General features: G+C 72.4%; 1 protein-coding gene across 1 annotated transcript in view; it reads right to left on the bottom strand.

Annotated features, from left to right (window-relative positions):
- Nucleotides 1-1,915: 1,915 nt before the first annotated feature.
- The window catches only part of SIGLEC1 (sialic acid binding Ig like lectin 1), a 72,037-nt gene continuing 55,105 nt past the window's right edge, over nucleotides 1,916-18,847 (bottom strand). Inside the window, exon 22 of the mRNA XM_075931078.2 lies at nucleotides 1,916-2,700. Within this exon, the coding sequence (XP_075787193.2) occupies nucleotides 2,671-2,700 (30 nt within the window). The 3' untranslated portion in view covers nucleotides 1,916-2,670. The remainder of the gene's footprint in view (nucleotides 2,701-18,847) is intronic.

Raw genomic sequence — 18,847 nt, 5'->3', positions numbered from 1 at the left:
AACCAGAGACTTTTAAGATAGCAGTTTATAACATCTCTGCTGCGAGTGCATCGAGAACTGGGAGATTCGAGGCATGTAATGTAGGATACTTTAACAACCTCACTCTCAGGCTTTTTTTCCCCTTAGTAATAAACCTTTCGATTTTTAGATTCTAAAGGATTGGCTCAGCATGATCTTGTGGGGAAGATCCAGAGGGGAAATTGACCTGGGATCTGTGGCTGGTTTCTTGGGACCGGAAGAACCCATTTGGGGTAGGTGAGATTGGGTTCTATAGCCCCTCACCTGTGTGTTAGGCCAGGGGCTGATTGTGGCACAGGGATAGCTGGGTTGCCTGAGGGGTTTTGCTCGTTGGGACTGGTTTGTGACCGGTTTGGGAAGGTCTCCAGTCTGGGGCTGGTAAGAGCCCTTGTTTGGAGCAATTTGCCCTGAGCAGACGCTCTCAGAGGTGCCCAGACCCAGCCCGGTACGTCACGGCTGGGCACATCCCCCTGGAGGGCCAAGCCCCATCTGCGGTGCCCCTCCGTCGTCAGAGGCTGAAGAGCGGCTCCAGAGTTCCCCTAGTCCAGCAGGCGTGAAGGACAGCTAGGGTTAAGGGCTCGATCCTGCAAGCCAGAGCGTCCCTGTGGGGCCCGATTTCAGGGGCGGGACCGCGCACGAGCCACGCACCCAGGGCCCTGTGTGTGTGCCGTGCGCCCGGGGCCCTGTGTGTGCGCCGTGCGCCCGGGGCCCTGTGTGTGCGCCGTGCGCCCGGGGCCCTGTGTGTGCGCGCCGTGCGCCCGGGGCCCTGTGTGTGCGCGCCGTGCGCCCGGGGCCCTGTGTGTGCGCCGTGCGCCCGGGGCCCTGTGTGTGCGCCGTGCGCCCGGGGCCCTGTGTGTGCGCGCCGTGCGCCCGGGGCCCTGTGTGTGCGCGCCGTGCGCCCGGGGCCCTGTGTGTGCGCGCCGTGCGCCCGGGGCCCTGTGTGTGCGCGCCGTGCGCCCGGGGCCCTGTGTGTGCGCCGTGCGCCCGGGGCCCTGTGTGTGCGCCGTGCGCCCGGGGCCCTGTGTGTGCGCGCCGTGCGCCCGGGGCCCTGTGTGCGCGCCGTGCGCCTGGGGCCCTGTGTGTGCGCGCCGTGCGCCCGGGGCCCTGTGTGTGCGCCGTGCGCCCGGGACCCTGTGTGTGCGCCGTGCGCCCGGGGCCCTGTGTGTGCGCGCCGTGCGCCCGGGGCCCTGTGTGTGCGCGCCGTGCGCCCGGGGCCCTGTGTGTGCGCCGTGCGCCCGGGGCCCTGTGTGTGCGCCGTGCGCCCGGGGCCCTGTGTGTGTGCGCCGTGCGCCCGGGGCCCTGTGTGTGTGCGCCGTGCGCCCGGGGCCCTGTGTGTGCGCGCCGTGCGCCCGGGGCCCTGTGTGTGCGCGCCGTGCGCCCGGGGCCCTGTGTGTGCGCGCCGTGCGCCCGGGGCCCTGTGTGTGCGCGCCGTGCGCCCGGGGCCCTGTGTGTGCGCCGTGCGCCCGGGGCCCTGTGTGTGTGCGCCGTGCGCCCGGGGCCCTGTGTGTGTGCGCCGTGCGCCCGGGGCCCTGTGTGTGCGCGCCGTGCGCCCGGGGCCCTGTGTGTGCGCGCCGTGCGCCCGGGGCCCTGTGTGTGCGCGCCGTGCGCCCGGGGCCCTGTGTGTGCGCGCCGTGCGCCCGGGGCCCTGTGTGTGCGCGCCGTGCGCCCGGGGCCCTGTGTGTGCGCGCCGTGCGCCCGGGGCCCTGTGTGTGCGCGCCGTGCGCCCGGGGCCCTGTGTGTGCGCGCCGTGCGCCCGGGGCCCTGTGTGTGCGCGCCGTGCGCCCGGGGCCCTCTGTGTGCGCGCCGTGCGCCCGGGGCCCTGTGTGTGCGCGCCGTGCGCCCGGGGCCCTGTGTGTGCGCGCCGTGCGCCCGGGGCCCTGTGTGTGCGCGCCGTGCGCCCGGGGCCCTGTGTGTGCGCCGTGCGCCCAGGGTGGTGCTGCGTGTGCGCCGCACAACCGGGGCGGCACTCCATATGCGTTGTGCGCCCAGGAGCCCCGCTCATGCGTAACGCGCCCGTGGCACTGCACGTGCATCGCACACCCAGGTGCAGGGCCCCCTTAGGCACGGGGCCCCATTCCGGGGAATCGGCCGAATCGGCTTAAAGCCGGCCCGGCGTGCCCGTTGCCTTCCTCTCCGCAGGGTCAGGCCAGGGGACTGCTCCTTGTGACGCCGGCGTCGTGCACTTTGCGCCTTTCTTTATTTTGTGACTGGGGAGTTGCGTGGCTGGGAGATTATGGTGTTGATGACAAGCGTGGTTAGAATTAAAAAAGAAACAGGCTGGGATTTGTCACAGCCGGGCTCCAGGTGCTCACAGCCGTCCTGCGGGTGACAGATACAACGTTCCAAGGAAGGTGAGCACTAAACCTATGCCACTGAGAGAGGACAGCTGACGTAGGAGTGGGGACAGGCCAGGGGAGAAGGACGAGGACGGGTGAGGGAGGAAGGCCTGGAAGGGCCAGAGGAGAGGGGGCCTGCCCCGGCAGCCTGGCCCCGAGTTAGTTCTCCCGCCCAGGCTGGCTCCATCTCCCGCTCGCCTTGCAAGGGGGATGCATTTCCTTCTCTCGCTGTGGCTCTTGCAGTCCAGTCCAGCTAGGCGGGGGTTCCCGGTGCTGCTGCCGGGTGGGCTGCTCCAGGTGCGGCTGGGTGCTGTGGTTAGCTGTGGGTCGAGCAGGCCTCGTCTTCCTGGAAAAGTTACAGAATCCCGCCTGGTTGGAATTTGCTGGGACAAGCCCCAGAGGCCCAAACCCGCCTGTGTAGGGTTGCCAGGTGTCTGGTTTTCACCCGGACCGGACTGTCTGTTATTCAGGTTCCCCATCTGGTAGAAAAAACCCAGGTATTTCCTGTTTCCCTCGGACAGAAGCCCGGTGAGGAGTGTGGGGCCATTTAAAGGCGCAGTGTTCTTTTTTTTTTTTTAATTTTTAATTTTGGGGTTTTTTTTTTTGCTCAGCAACTTTGGCCTCCCCCCCCCCTTTTTATTTGCTCAACAGATTTTTTCCCCCAGTGGATTTTTTTTGGGGGGGGGCGGGGGTGTTTTGGTATTTTTTGTTAAACCATCTGGCAACCCTATGCATGTGGGACGCGCCTGGGCTGGCCACGGGCCACACACAGGGAGCCGTGAGCTCTGCTGCCAGGGGCAGTGCCACGAACTCTGCCTGTCTTTGACCCTCCTGCCGGGGTCGCAGGTGAGGGCTCCGTGGCCTTGTATTCGGAGCACGCCCTCCAGGCCCCTGTGGTCCACCTGCCGCTCTGCTCACCCGGGGATTCCTCCCCCAGCCCAGGGCTCCTCCTGGCCAGCCGTGGGCTCCACTGAAACCAGGTAACATCTGGCTAATGGTCGTCAGCCACCCGGCGCCCCTCAGCAGAGCTCCCCTGACGCCGGGGCAGAGGTGTGGGAGCAATTTGTGGAGTAGGGGTGCTAAGCTGCACCCCCCTTTACCTGTATCTGTGCCCCTCAGAGCCCCTTAGAGCTGGGGCTGGTGTTCAGCACCCCGCATGTGGGGCTAGTGGCCAGGATCCTGGGGCCGGCTGGGCAGGACCCAGCATGTGGGGCTAGTGGCCAGGATCCCGGGCTCGGCTGGGCAGGACCCTGCATGTGGGGCTAGTGGCCAGGATCCTGGGGCCGGCTGGGCAGGACCCAGCATGTGGGGCTAGTGGCCAGGATCCCGGGGCCGGCTGGGCAGGACCCAGCATGTGGGGCTAGTGGCCAGGATCCCGGGGCTGGCTAGACAGGACCCCGCATGTGGGGCTAGTGGCCAGGATCCCGGGGCCGGCTGGGCAGGACCCCGCATGTGGGGCTAGTGGCCAGGATCCCGGGCTCGGCTGGGCAGGACCCCGCATGTGGGGCTAGTGGCCAGGATCCCGGGCTCGGCTGGGCAGGACCCAGCATGTGGGGCTGGTGGCCAGGATCCCGGGCTCGGCTGGGCAGGACCCCGCATGTGGGGCTAGTGGCCAGGATCCCGGGGCTGGCTAGACAGGACCCCGCATGTGGGGCTAGTAGCCAGGATCCCGGGCTCGGCTGGGCAGGACCCCGCATGTGGGGCTAGTGGCCAGGATCCCGGGGCCGGCTGGGCAGGACCCCGCATGTGGGGCTAGTGGCCAGGATCCCGGGGCCGGCTGGGCAGGACCCCGCATGTGGGGCTAGTGGCCAGGATCCCGGGCTCAGCTGGGCAGGACCCCGCATGTGGGGCTAGTGGCCAGGATCCCGGGGCCGGCTGGGCAGGACCCCGCATGTGGGGCTAGTGGCCAGGATCCCGGGCTCAGCTGGGCAGGACCCCGCATGTGGGGCTAGTGGCCAGGATCCCGGGGCCGGCTGGGCAGGACCCAGCATGTGGGGCTAGTGGCCAGGATCCCGGGCTCAGCTGGGCAGGACCCCGCATGTGGGGCTAGTGGCCAGGATCCCGGGGCCGGCTGGGCAGGACCCCGCATGTGGGGCTAGTGGCCAGGATCCCGGGCTCGGCTGGGCAGGACCCCGCATGTGGGGCTAGTGGCCAGGATCCCGGGGTCGGCTGGGCAGGACCCCGCATGTGGGGCTAGTGGCCAGGATCCCGGGCTCGGCTGGGCAGGACCCCGCATGTGGGGCTAGTGGCCAGGATCCCGGGCTCGGCTGGGCAGGACCCAGCATGTGGGGCTAGTGGCCAGGATCCCGGGGCCGGCTGGGCAGGACCCAGCATGTGGGGCTAGTGGCCAGGATCCCGGGCTCGGCTGGGCAGGACCCAGCATGTGGGGCTGGTGGCCAGGATCCCGGGGCCGGCTGGGCAGGACCCAGCATGTGGGGCTAGTGGCCAGGATCCCGGGGCTGGCTAGACAGGACCCCGCATGTGGGGCTAGTGGCCAGGATCCCGGGGCCGGCTGGGCAGGACCCCGCATGTGGGGCTAGTGGCCAGGATCCCGGGCTCGGCTGGGCAGGACCCCGCATGTGGGGCTAGTGGCCAGGATCCCGGGCTCGGCTGGGCAGGACCCCGCATGTGGGGCTGGTGGCCAGGATCCCGGGCTCGGCTGGGCAGGACCCCGCATGTGGGGCTGGTGGCCAGGATCCCGGGCTCGGCTGGGCAGGACCCAGCATGTGGGGCTGGTGGCCAGGATCCCGGGCTCGGCTGGGCAGGACCCCGCATGTGGGGCTAGTGGCCAGGATCCCGGGCTCGGCTGGGCAGGACCCAGCATGTGGGGCTGGTGGCCAGGATCCCGGGCTCGGCTGGGCAGGACCCCGCATGTGGGGCTAGTGGCCAGGATCCCGGGGCCGGCTGGGCAGGACCCCGCATGTGGGGCTAGTGGCCAGGATCCCGGGGCTGGCTAGACAGGACCCCGCATGTGGGGCTAGTGGCCAGGATCCCGGGGCCGGCTGGGCAGGACCCCGCATGTGGGGCTAGTGGCCAGGATCCCGGGGCCGGCTGGGCAGGACCCAGCATGTGGGGCTAGTGGCCAGGATCCCGGGCTCGGCTGGGCAGGACCCCGCATGTGGGGCTAGTGGCCAGGATCCCGGGGCCGGCTGGGCAGGACCCCGCATGTGGGGCTAGTGGCCAGGATCCCGGGCTCGGCTGGGCAGGACCCCGCATGTGGGGCTGGTGGCCAGGATCCCGGGGCCGGCTGGGCAGGACCCAGCATGTGGGGCTGGTGGCCAGGATCCCGGGGCCGGCTGGGCAGGACCCAGCATGTGGGGCTGGTGGCCAGGATCCCGGGCTCGGCTGGGCAGGACCCCGCATGTGGGGCTAGTGGCCAGGATCCCGGGCTCGGCTGGGCAGGACCCCGCATGTGGGGCTAGTGGCCAGGATCCCGGGGCCGGCTGGGCAGGACCCCGCATGTGGGGCTGGTGGCCAGGATCCCGGGCTCGGCTGGGCAGGACCCAGCATGTGGGGCTAGTGGCCAGGATCCCGGGCTCGGCTGGGCAGGACCCAGCATGTGGGGCTGGTGACCAGGATCCCGGGCTCGGCTGGGCAGGACCCCGCATGTGGGGCTAGTGGCCAGGATCCCGGGCTCGGCTGGGCAGGACCCCGCATGTGGGGCTAGTGGCCAGGATCCCGGGGCCGGCTGGGCAGGACCCAGCATGTGGGGCTAGTGGCCAGGATCCCGGGGCCGGCTGGGCAGGACCCAGCATGTGGGGCTAGTGGCCAGGATCCCGGGGCCGGCTGGGCAGGACCCAGCATGTGGGGCTAGTGGCCAGGATCCCGGGCTCGGCTGGGCAGGACCCCGCATGTGGGGCTGGTGGCCAGGATCCCGGGCTCGGCTGGGCAGGACCCCGCATGTGGGGCTAGTGGCCAGGATCCCGGGCTCGGCTGGGCAGGACCCCGCATGTGGGGCTAGTGGCCAGGATCCCGGGCTCGGCTGGGCAGGACCCCGCATGTGGGGCTAGTGGCCAGGATCCCGGGGCCGGCTGGGCAGGACCCCGCATGTGGGGCTAGTGGCCAGGATCCCGGGCTCGGCTGGGCAGGACCCAGCATGTGGGGCTAGTGGCCAGGATCCCGGGGCCGGCTGGGCAGGACCCCGCATGTGGGGCTAGTGGCCAGGATCCCGGGGCCGGCTGGGCAGGACCCCGCATGTGGGGCTGGTGGCCAGGATCCCGGGCTCGGCTGGGCAGGACCCCGCATGTGGGGCTGGTGGCCAGGATCCCGGGCTCGGCTGGGCAGGACCCCGCATGTGGGGCTAGTGGCCAGGATCCCGGGGCCGGCTGGGCAGGACCCCGCATGTGGGGCTGGTGGCCAGGATCCCGGGCTCGGCTGGGCAGGACCCCGCATGTGGGGCTGGTGGCCAGGATCCCGGGCTCGGCTGGGCAGGACCCCGCATGTGGGGCTAGTGGCCAGGATCCCGGGCTCGGCTGGGCAGGACCCAGCATGTGGGGCTAGTGGCCAGGATCCCGGGGCTGGCTGGGCAGGACCCCGCATGTGGGGCTAGTGGCCAGGATCCCGGGCTCGGCTGGGCAGGACCCAGCATGTGGGGCTAGTGGCCAGGATCCCGGGCTCGGCTGGGCAGGACCCCGCATGTGGGGCTAGTGGCCAGGATCCCGGGCTCGGCTGGGCAGGACCCCGCATGTGGGGCTGGTGGCCAGGATCCCGGGGCTGGCTGGGCAGGACCCAGCATGTGGGGCTAGTGGCCAGGATCCCGGGCTCGGCTGGGCAGGACCCCGCATGTGGGGCTGGTGGCCAGGATCCCGGGGCTGGCTGGGCAGGACCCAGCATGTGGGGCTAGTGGCCAGGATCCCGGGGCTGGCTGGGCAGGACCCAGCATGTGGGGCTAGTGGCCAGGATCCCGGGCTCGGCTGGGCAGGACCCAGCATGTGGGGCTAGTGGCCAGGATCCCGGGGCCGGCTGGGCAGGACCCTGCATGTGGGGCTAGTGGCCAGGATCCCGGGCTCGGCTGGGCAGGACCCCGCATGTGGGGCTGGTGGCCAGGATCCCGGGGCCGGCTGGGCAGGACCCAGCATGTGGGGCTGGTGACCAGGATCCCGGGGCCGGCTGGGCAGGACCCAGCATGTGGGGCTGGTGACCAGGATCCCGGGCTCGGCTGGGCAGGACCCAGCATGTGGGGCTGGTGGCCAGGATCCCGGGCTCGGCTGGGCAGGACCCAGCATGTGGGGCTAGTGGCCAGGATCCCGGGGCCGGCTGGGCAGGACCCAGCATGTGGGGCTAGTGGCCAGGATCCCGGGGCCGGCTGGGCAGGACCCAGCATGTGGGGCTGGTGGCCAGGATCCCGGGCTCGGCTGGGCAGGACCCTGCATGTGGGGCTGGTGGCCAGGATCCCGGGCTCGGCTGGGCAGGACCCAGCATGTGGGGCTAGTGGCCAGGATCCCGGGGCCTGCTGGGCAGGACCCTGCATGTGGGGCTAGTGGCCAGGATCCCGGGCTCGGCTGGGCAGGACCCCGCATGTGGGGCTAGTGGCCAGGATCCCGGGGCCGGCTGGGCAGGACCCCGCATGTGGGGCTGGTGGCCAGGATCCCGGGCTCGGCTGGGCAGGACCCCGCATGTGGGGCTGGTGGCCAGGATCCCGGGGCCGGCTGGGCAGGACCCCGCATGTGGGGCTAGTGGCCAGGATCCCGGGGCCGGCTGGGCAGGACCCAGCATGTGGGGCTAGTGGCCAGGATCCCGGGCTCGGCTGGGCAGGACCCCGCATGTGGGGCTAGTGGCCAGGATCCCGGGCTCGGCTGGGCAGGACCCCGCATGTGGGGCTAGTGGCCAGGATCCCGGGCTCGGCTGGGCAGGACCCCGCATGTGGGGCTAGTGGCCAGGATCCCGGGCTCGGCTGGGCAGGACCCAGCATGTGGGGCTAGTGGCCAGGATCCCGGGCTCGGCTGGGCAGGACCCAGCATGTGGGGCTGGTGGCCAGGATCCCGGGGCCGGCTGGGCAGGACCCAGCATGTGGGGCTAGTGGCCAGGATCCCGGGCTCAGATGGGCAGGACCCCGCATGTGGGGCTAGTGGCCAGGATCCCGGGCTCGGCTGGGCAGGACCCCGCATGTGGGGCTAGTGGCCAGGATCCCGGGCTCAGATGGGCAGGACCCCGCATGTGGGGCTAGTGGCCAGGATCCCGGGCTCGGCTGGGCAGGACCCCGCATGTGGGGCTAGTGGCCAGGATCCCGGGCTCGGCTGGGCAGGACCCCGCATGTGGGGCTAGTGGCCAGGATCCCGGGCTCGGCTGGGCAGGACCCCGCATGTGGGGCTGGTGGCCAGGATCCCGGGCTCGGCTGGGCAGGACCCAGCATGTGGGGCTGGTGGCCAGGATCCCGGGCTCGGCTGGGCAGGACCCAGCATGTGGGGCTAGTGGCCAGGATCCCGGGCTCGGCTGGGCAGGACCCAGCATGTGGGGCTGGTGGCCAGGATCCCGGGCTCGGCTGGGCAGGACCCCGCATGTGGGGCTGGAGGCCAGGATCCCGGGCTCGGCTGGGCAGGACCCCGCATGTGGGGCTAGTGGCCAGGATCCCGGGCTCAGATGGGCAGGACCCCGCATGTGGGGCTAGTGGCCAGGATCCCGGGCTCGGCTGGGCAGGACCCCGCATGTGGGGCTGGTGGTCAGGATCCCGGGCTCGGCTGGGCAGGACCCTGCATGTGGGGCTGCTGGCCAGGATCCCGGGCTCGGCTGGGCAGGACCCAGCATGTGGGGCTAGTGGCCAGGATCCCGGGCCGGCTGGGCAGGACCCTGCATGTGGGGCTAGTGGCCAGGATCCCGGGGCCGGCTGGGCAGGACCCAGCATGTGGGGCTGGTGGCCAGGATCCCGGGGCCGGCTGGGCAGGACCCCGCATGTGGGGCTAGTGGCCAGGATCCCGGGCTCGGCTGGGCAGGACCCTGCATGTGGGGCTGGTGGCCAGGATCCCGGGCTCGGCTGGGCAGGACCCAGCATGTGGGGCTAGTGGCCAGGATCCCGGGGCCGGCTGGGCAGGACCCAGCATGTGGGGCTGGTGGCCAGGATCCCGGGGCCGGCTGGGCAGGACCCCGCATGTGGGGCTAGTGGCCAGGATCCCGGGGCCGGCTGGGCAGGACTCCGCATGTGGGGCTAGTGGCCAGGATCCCGGGGCCAGCTGGGCAGGACCCCGCATGTGGGGCTAGTGGCCAGGATCCCGGGCTCGGCTGGGCAGGACCCCGCATGTGGGGCTGGTGGCCAGGATCCCGGGGCCGGCTGGGCAGGACTCCGCATGTGGGGCTAGTGGCTAGGATCCCGGGGCCGGCTGGGCAGGACCCCGCATGTGGGGCTAGTGGCTAGGATCCCGGGGCCGGCTGGGCAGGACTCCGCATGTGGGGCTGGTGGCCAGGATCCCGGGCTCGGCTGGGCAGGACCCCGCATGTGGGGCTGGTGGCCAGGATCCCGGGGCCGGCTGGGCAGGACCCCGCATGTGGGGCTGGTGGCCAGGATCCCGGGGCTGGCTGGGCAGGACCCAGCATGTGGGGCTGGTGGCCAGGATCCCGGGCTCGGCTGGGCAGGACCCAGCATGTGGGGCTAGTGGCCAAGATCCCGGGGCCGGCTGGGCAGGACTCCGCATGTGGGGCTGGTGGCCAGGATCCCGGGCTCGGCTGGGCAGGACCCAGCATGTGGGGCTAGTGGCCAGGATCCCGGGCTCGGCTGGGCAGGACCCCGCATGTGGGGCTAGTGGCCAGGATCCCGGGCTCGGCTGGGCAGGACCCAGCATGTGGGGCTGGTGGCCAGGATCCCGGGCTCGGCTGGGCAGGACCCAGCATGTGGGGCTAGTGGCCAGGATCCCGGGCTCGGCTGGGCAGGACCCCGCATGTGGGGCTGGTGGCCAGGATCCCGGGCTCGGCTGGGCAGGACCCAGCATGTGGGGCTAGTGGCCAGGATCCCGGGCTCGGCTGGGCAGGACCCCGCATGTGGGGCTAGTGGCCAGGATCCCGGGCTCGGCTGGGCAGGACCCCGCATGTGGGGCTAGTGGCCAGGATCCCGGGCTCGGCTGGGCAGGACCCCGCATGTGGGGCTGGAGGCCAGGATCCCGGGCTCGGCTGGGCAGGACCCAGCATGTGGGGCTAGTGGCCAGGATCCCGGGGCCGGCTGGGCAGGACCCCGCATGTGGGGCTAGTGGCCAGGATCCCGGGGCCGGCTGGGCAGGACCCAGCATGTGGGGCTGGTGGCCAGGATCCCGGGCTCGGCTGGGCAGGACCCAGCATGTGGGGCTGGTGGCCAGGATCCCGGGCTCGGCTGGGCAGGACCCCGCATGTGGGGCTAGTGGCCAGGATCCCGGGCTCGGCTGGGCAGGACCCAGCATGTGGGGCTGGTGGCCAGGATCCCGGGCTCGGCTGGGCAGGACCCCGCATGTGGGGCTAGTGGCCAGGATCCCGGGCTCGGCTGGGCAGGACCCCGCATGTGGGGCTAGTGGCCAGGATCCTGGGGCCGGCTGGGCAGGACCCCGCATGTGGGGCTAGTGGCCAGGATCCCGGGGCCGGCTGGGCAGGACCCAGCATGTGGGGCTAGTGGCCAGGATCCCGGGCTCGGCTGGGCAGGACCCAGCATGTGGGGCTAGTGGCCAGGATCCCGGGCTCGGCTGGGCAGGACCCAGCATGTGGGGCTAGTGGCCAGGATCCCGGGGCCGGCTGGGCAGGACCCCGCATGTGGGGCTAGTGGCCAGGATCCCGGGGCCGGCTGGGCAGGACCCCGCATGTGGGGCTGGTGGCCAGGATCCCGGGGCCGGCTGGGCAGGACCCAGCATGTGGGGCTAGTGGCCAGGATCCCGGGCTCGGCTGGGCAGGACCCAGCATGTGGGGCTAGTGGCCAGGATCCCGGGCTCGGCTGCGCAGGACCCAGCATGTGGGGCTAGTGGCCAGGATCCCGGGCTCGGCTGGGCAGGACCCCGCATGTGGGGCTAGTGGCCAGGATCCCGGGGCCGGCTGGGCAGGACCCAGCATGTGGGGCTAGTGGCCAGGATCCCGGGGCCGGCTGGCAGGACCCAGCATGTGGGGCTAGTGGCCAGGATCCCGGGGCCAGCTGGGCAGGACCCAGCATGTGGGGCTGGTGGCCAGGATCCCGGGCTCGGCTGGGCAGGACCCCGCATGTGGGGCTAGTGGCCAGGATCCCGGGCTCGGCTGGGCAGGACCCCGCATGTGGGGCTAGTGGCCAGGATCCCGGGCTCGGCTGGGCAGGACCCAGCATGTGGGGCTGGTGGCCAGGATCCCGGGCTCGGCTGGGCAGGACCCCGCATGTGGGGCTGGAGGCCAGGATCCCGGGGCCGGCTGGGCAGGACCCAGCATGTGGGGCTAGTGGCCAGGATCCCGGGCTCGGCTGGGCAGGACCCAGCATGTGGGGCTGGTGGCCAGGATCCCGGGGCCGGCTGGGCAGGACCCAGCATGTGGGGCTAGTGGCCAGGATCCCGGGCTCGGCTGGGCAGGACCCCGCATGTGGGGCTAGTGGCCAGGATCCCGGGCTCGGCTGGGCAGGACCCAGCATGTGGGGCTAGTGGCCAGGATCCCGGGGCCGGCTGGGCAGGACCCAGCATGTGGGGCTAGTGGCCAGGATCCCGGGCTCGGCTGGGCAGGACCCAGCATGTGGGGCTAGTGGCCAGGATCCCGGGGCCGGCTGGGCAGGACCCCGCATGTGGGGCTAGTGGCCAGGATCCCGGGCTCGGCTGGGCAGGACCCCGCATGTGGGGCTGGTGGCCAGGATCCCGGGGCCGGCTGGGCAGGACCCAGCATGTGGGGCTGGTGGCCAGGATCCCGGGCTCGGCTGGGCAGGACCCCGCATGTGGGGCTGGTGGCCAGGATCCCGGGCTCGGCTGGGCAGGACCCAGCATGTGGGGCTGGTGGCCAGGATCCCGGGCTCGGCTGGGCAGGACCCCGCATGTGGGGCTGGAGGCCAGGATCCCGGGCTCGGCTGGGCAGGACCCCGCATGTGGGGCTGGAGGCCAGGATCCCGGGCTCGGCTGGGCAGGACCCCGCATGTGGGGCTAGTGGCCAGGATCCCGGGGCTGGCTAGACAGGACCCCGCATGTGGGGCTAGTGGCCAGGATCCCGGGCTCGGCTGGGCAGGACTCCGCATGTGGGGCTGGTGGCCAGGATCCCGGGGCCGGCTGGGCAGGACCCCGCATGTGGGGCTAGTGGCCAGGATCCCGGGGCCGGCTGGGCAGGACCCCGCATGTGGGGCTGGTGGCCAGGATCCCGGGCTCGGCTGGGCAGGACCCCGCATGTGGGGCTAGTGGCCAGGATCCCGGGGCCGGCTGGGCAGGACTCCGCATGTGGGGCTAGTGGCCAGGATCCCGGGGCCGGCTGGGCAGGACCCCGCATGTGGGGCTAGTGGCCAGGATCCCGGGCTCGGCTGGGCAGGACCCCGCATGTGGGGCTAGTGGCCAGGATCCCGGGCTCGGCTGGGCAGGACCCCGCATGTGGGGCTAGTGGCCAGGATCCCGGGGCCGGCTGGGCAGGACCCCGCATGTGGGGCTAGTGGCCAGGATCCCGGGGCCGGCTGGGCAGGACCCCGCATGTGGGGCTAGTGGCCAGGATCCCGGGCTCGGCTGGGCAGGACCCCGCATGTGGGGCTGGTGGCCAGGATCCCGGGCTCGGCTGGGCAGGACCCCGCATGTGGGGCTGGTGGCCAGGATCCCGGGGCCGGCTGGGCAGGACCCAGCATGTGGGGCTGGTGGCCAGGATCCCGGGGCCGGCTGGGCAGGACCCAGCATGTGGGGCTAGTGGCCAGGATCCCGGGGCCGGCTGGGCAGGACCCCGCATGTGGGGCTGGTGGCCAGGATCCCAGGCTCGGCTGGGCAGGACCCCGCATGTGGGGCTAGTGGCCAGGATCCCGGGGCCGGCTGGGCAGGACCCCGCATGTGGGGCTAGTGGCCAGGATCCCGGGCTCGGCTGGGCAGGACCCAGCATGTGGGGCTGGTGGCCAGGATCCCGGGCTCGGCTGGGCAGGACCCAGCATGTGGGGCTAGTGGCCAGGATCCCGGGGCCGGCTGGGCAGGACCCAGCATGTGGGGCTAGTGGCCAGGATCCCGGGGCCGGCTGGGCAGGACCCAGCATGTGGGGCTAGAGGCCAGGATCCCGGGCTCGGCTGGGCAGGACCCCGCATGTGGGGCTGGTGGCCAGGATCCCGGGCTCGGCTGGGCAGGACCCCGCATGTGGGGCTGGTGGCCAGGATCCCGGGCTCGGCTGGGCAGGACCCAGCATGTGGGGCTAGTGGCCAGGATCCCGGGCTCGGCTGGGCAGGACCCAGCATGTGGGGCTAGTGGCCAGGATCCCGGGGCCGGCTGGGCAGGACCCCGCATGTGGGGCTGGTGGCCAGGATCCCGGGCTCGGCTGGGCAGGACCCCGCATGTGGGGCTAGTGGCCAGGATCCCGGGCTCGGCTGGGCAGGACCCTGCATGTGGGGCTGGTGGCCAGGATCCCGGGCTCGGCTGGGCAGGACCCCGCATGTGGGGCTAGTGGCCAGGATCCCGGGGCCGGCTGGGCAGGACCCCGCATGTGGGGCTAGTGGCCAGGATCCCGGGCTCGGCTGGGCAGGACCCCGCATGTGGGGCTAGTGGCCAGGATCCCGGGCTCGGCTGGGCAGGACCCAGCATGTGGGGCTGGTGGCCAGGATCCCGGGCTCGGCTGGGCAGGACCCCGCATGTGGGGCTAGTGGCCAGGATCCCGGGCTCGGCTGGGCAGGACCCCGCATGTGGGGCTAGTGGCCAGGATCCCGGGGCCGGCTGGGCAGGACCCCGCATGTGGGGCTAGTGGCCAGGATCCCGGGGCCGGCTGGGCAGGACCCAGCATGTGGGGCTAGTGGCCAGGATCCCGGGGCTGGCTGGGCAGGACCCAGCATGTGGGGCTAGTGGCCAGGATCCCGGGCTCGGCTGGGCAGGACCCAGCATGTGGGGCTAGTGGCCAGGATCCCGGGCTCGGCTGGGCAGGACCCAGCATGTGGGGCTGGTGGCCAGGATCCCGGGGCCGGCTGGGCAGGACCCCGCATGTGGGGCTAGTGGCCAGGATCCCGGGCTCGGCTGGGCAGGACCCAGCATGTGGGGCTAGTGGCCAGGATCCCGGGCTCGGCTGGGCAGGACCCAGCATGTGGGGCTAGTGGCCAGGATCCCGGGGCTGGCTAGACAGGACCCCGCATGTGGGGCTGGTGGCCAGGATCCCGGGGCCGGCTGGGCAGGACCCCGCATGTGGGGCTAGTGGCCAGGATCCCGGGGCCGGCTGGGCAGGACCCAGCATGTGGGGCTAGTGGCCAGGATCCCGGGCTCGGCTGGGCAGGACCCAGCATGTGGGGCTAGTGGCCAGGATCCCGGGCTCGGCTGGGCAGGACCCCGCATGTGGGGCTAGTGGCCAGGATCCCGGGCTCGGCTGGGCAGGACCCCGCATGTGGGGCTAGTGGCCAGGATCCCGGGCTCGGCTGGGCAGGACCCCGCATGTGGGGCTAGTGGCCAGGATCCCGGGGCTGGCTAGACAGGACCCCGCATGTGGGGCTGGTGGCCAGGATCCCGGGGCCGGCTGGGCAGGACCCAGCATGTGGGGCTGGTGGCCAGGATCCCGGGGCCGGCTGGGCAGGACCCCGCATGTGGGGCTGGTGGCCAGGATCCCGGGGCTGGCTGGGCAGGACCCCGCATGTGGGGCTAGTGGCCAGGATCCCGGGCTCGGCTGGGCAGGACCCCGCATGTGGGGCTAGTGGCCAGGATCCCGGGCTCGGCTGGGCAGGACCCCGCATGTGGGGCTGGTGGCCAGGATCCCGGGGCCGGCTGGGCAGGACCCCGCATGTGGGGCTAGTGGCCAGGATCCCGGGGCCGGCTGGCAGGACCCAGCATGTGGGGCTGGTGGCCAGGATCCCGGGCTCAGCTGGGCAGGACCCAGCATGTGGGGCTAGTGGCCAGGATCCCGGGCTCGGCTGGGCAGGACCCAGCATGTGGGGCTGGTGGCCAGGATCCCGGGCTCGGCTGGGCAGGACCCAGCATGTGGGGCTGGTGGCCAGGATCCCGGGCTCGGCTGGGCAGGACCCCGCATGTGGGGCTGGTGGCCAGGATCCCGGGCTCGGCTGGGCAGGACCCCGCATGTGGGGCTAGTGGCCAGGATCCCGGGCTCGGCTGGGCAGGACCCCGCATGTGGGGCTAGTGGCCAGGATCCCGGGGCCGGCTGGGCAGGACCCCGCATGTGGGGCTGGTGGCCAGGATCCCGGGGCCGGCTGGGCAGGACCCCGCATGTGGGGCTGGTGGTCAGGATCCCGGGCTCGGCTGGGCAGGACCCCGCATGTGGGGCTGGTGGCCAGGATCCCGGGGCCGGCTGGGCAGGACCCAGCATGTGGGGCTGGTGGCCAGGATCCCGGGCTCGGCTGGGCAGGACCCAGCATGTGGGGCTAGTGGCCAGGATCCCGGGGCCGGCTGGGCAGGACCCCGCATGTGGGGCTAGTGGCCAGGATCCCGGGGCCGGCTGGGCAGGACCCCGCATGTGGGGCTAGTGGCCAGGATCCCGGGGCCGGCTGGCAGGACCCAGCATGTGGGGCTGGTGGCCAGGATCCCGGGCTCAGCTGGGCAGGACCCCGCATGTGGGGCTGGTGGCCAGGATCCCGGGCTCGGCTGGGCAGGACCCCGCATGTGGGGCTAGTGGCCAGGATCCCGGGCTCGGCTGGGCAGGACCCCGCATGTTGGGCTGGTGGCCAGGATCCCGGGCTCGGCTGGGCAGGACCCCGCATGTGGGGCTAGTGGCCAGGATCCCGGGCTCGGCTGGGCAGGACCCTGCATGTGGGGCTAGTGGCCAGGATCCCGGGCTCGGCTGGGCAGGACCCAGCATGTGGGGCTGGTGGCCAGGATCCCGGGGCCGGCTGGGCAGGACCCAGCATGTGGGGCTGGTGGCCAGGATCCCGGGGCCGGCTGGGCAGGACCCAGCATGTGGGGCTAGTGGCCAGGATCCCGGGCTCGGCTGGGCAGGACCCAGCATGTGGGGCTAGTGGCCAGGATCCCGGGCTCGGCTGGGCAGGACCCCGCATGTGGGGCTAGTGGCCAGGATCCCGGGGCTGGCTGGGCAGGACCCAGCATGTGGGGCTGGTGGCCAGGATCCCGGGCTCAGCTGGGCAGGACTCCGCATGTGGGGCTGGTGGCCAGGATCCCGGGCTCAGCTGGGCAGGACTCCGCATGTGGGGCTAGTGGCCAGGATCCCGGGCTCGGCTGGGCAGGACCCCGCATGTGGGGCTGGTGGCCAGGATCCCGGGCTCAGCTGGGCAGGACCCAGCATGTGGGGCTGGTGGCCAGGATCCCGGGGCCGGCTGGGCAGGACCCAGCATGTGGGGCTGGTGGCCAGGATCCCGGGCTCAGCTGGGCAGGACTCCGCATGTGGGGCTGGTGGCCAGGATCCCGGGGCCGGCTGGGCAGGACCCCGCATGTGGGGCTAGTGGCCAGGATCCCGGGCTCGGCTGGGCAGGACCCAGCATGTGGGGCTGGTGGCCAGGATCCCGGGCTCGGCTGGGCAGGACCCCGCATGTGGGGCTAGTGGCCAGGATCCCGGGGCCGGCTGGGCAGGACCCCGCATGTGGGGCTGGTGGCCAGGATCCCGGGGCCGGCTGGGCAGGACCCAGCATGTGGGGCTAGTGGCCAGGATCCCGGGCTCGGCTGGGCAGGACCCAGCATGTGGGGCTAGTGGCCAGGATCCCGGGGCCGGCTGGGCAGGACTCCGCATGTGGGGCTAGTGGCCAGGATCCCGGGCTCGGCTGGGCAGGACCCCGCATGTGGGGCTAGTGGCCAGGATCCCGGGCTCGGCTGGGCAGGACCCAGCATGTGGGGCTAGTGGCCAGGATCCCGGGCTCAGATGGGCAGGACCCCGCATGTGGGGCTGGTGGCCAGGATCCCGGGGCCGGCTGGGCAGGACCCCGCATGTGGGGCTGGTGGCCAGGATCCCGGGGCCGGCTGGGCAGGACCCCGCATGTGGGGCTAGTGGCCAGGATCCCGGGGCCGGCTGGGCAGGACCCCGCATGTGGGGCTAGTGGCCAGGATCCCGGGCTCGGCTGGGCAGGACCCCGCATGTGGGGCTAGTGGCCAGGATCCCGGGCTCGGCTGGGCAGGACCCCGCATGTGGGGCTGGTGGCCAGGATCCCGGGCTCAGATGGGCAGGACCCCGCATGTGGGGCTAGTGGCCAGGATCCCGGGCTCGGCTGGGCAGGACCCAGCATGTGGGGCTAGTGGCCAGGATCCCGGGCTCGGCTGGGCAGGACCCTGCATGTGGGGCTAGTGGCCAGGATCCCGGGCTCGGCTGGGCAGGACCCAGCATGTGGGGCTAGTGGCCAGGATCCCGGGCTCGGCTGGGCAGGACCCCGCATGTGGGGCTAGTGGCCAGGATCCCGGGCTCGGCTGGGCAGGACCCAGCATGTGGGGCTAGTGGCCAGGATCCCGGGCTCGGCTGGGCAGGACCCTGCATGTGGGGCTAGTGGCCAGGATCCCGGGCTCGGCTGGGCAGGACCCAGCATGTGGGGCTAGTGACCAGGATCCCGGGGCCGGCTGGGCAGGACCCCGCATGTGGGGCTAGTGGCCAGGATCCCGGGCTCGGCTGGGCAGGACCCAGCATGTGGGGCTAGTGGCCAGGATCCCGGGCTCGGCTGGGCAGGACCCCGCATGTGGGGCTGGTGGCCAGGATCCCGGGCTCGGCTGGGCAGGACCCCGCATGTGGGGCTAGTGGCCAGGATCCCGGGCCCGGCTGGGCAGGACCCAGCATGTGGGGCTGGTGGCCAGGATCCCGGGCTCGGCTGGGCAGGACCCAGCATGTGGGGCTAGTGGCCAGGATCCCGGGCTCGGCTGGGCAGGACCCCACATGTGGGGCTAGTGGCCAGGATCCCGGGCTCGGCTGGGCAGGACCCAGCATGTGGGGCTAGTGGCCAGGATCCCGGGGCCGGCTGGGCAGGACCCCGCATGTGGGGCTGGTGGCCAGGATCCCGGGGCCGGCTGGGCAGGACCCAGCATGTGGGGCTGGTGGCCAGGATCCCGGGGCCGGCTGGGCAGGACCCAGCATGTGGGGCTAGTGGCCAGGATCCCGGGCTCGGCTGGGCAGGACCCAGCATGTGGGGCTGGTGACCAGGATCCCGGGCTCGGCTGGGCAGGACCCCGCATGTGGGGCTGGTGGCCAGGATCCCGGGCTCGGCTGGGCAGGACCCAGCATGTGGGGCTGGTGGCCAGGATCCCAGGGCCGGCTGGGCAGGACCCAGAATGCGGGGCCTGGCAGTGTGACCAGCAGCCGAGCGGGACCCAGGCCTGGGACCGGAGCCCCTGGAGAGCAGCGGGCCCAGCAGCCAGGCCTCTGGGCAGCACGGGCACGTGGCGGGGATGCCCACAGCATGGCGGTACTGCAGCCCCACTTCCCAGTGGTACACAGCCCCCACTGGCTTGTCCACCTCCGGGCAGCTCGGGGTCTGGCCCCAGGCCAGGAGCCGCGCCCTGTGGCAGGCCAGCCCGGCA

The sequence above is a fragment of the Pelodiscus sinensis genome, chromosome 4 (assembly GCF_052426305.1).
Source record: "Pelodiscus sinensis isolate ZL-2025 chromosome 4, ASM5242630v1, whole genome shotgun sequence".
Taxonomy (NCBI): Eukaryota; Metazoa; Chordata; order Testudines; family Trionychidae; genus Pelodiscus; species Pelodiscus sinensis.
This window is presented reverse-complemented; position numbering and strand designations above follow the sequence as displayed.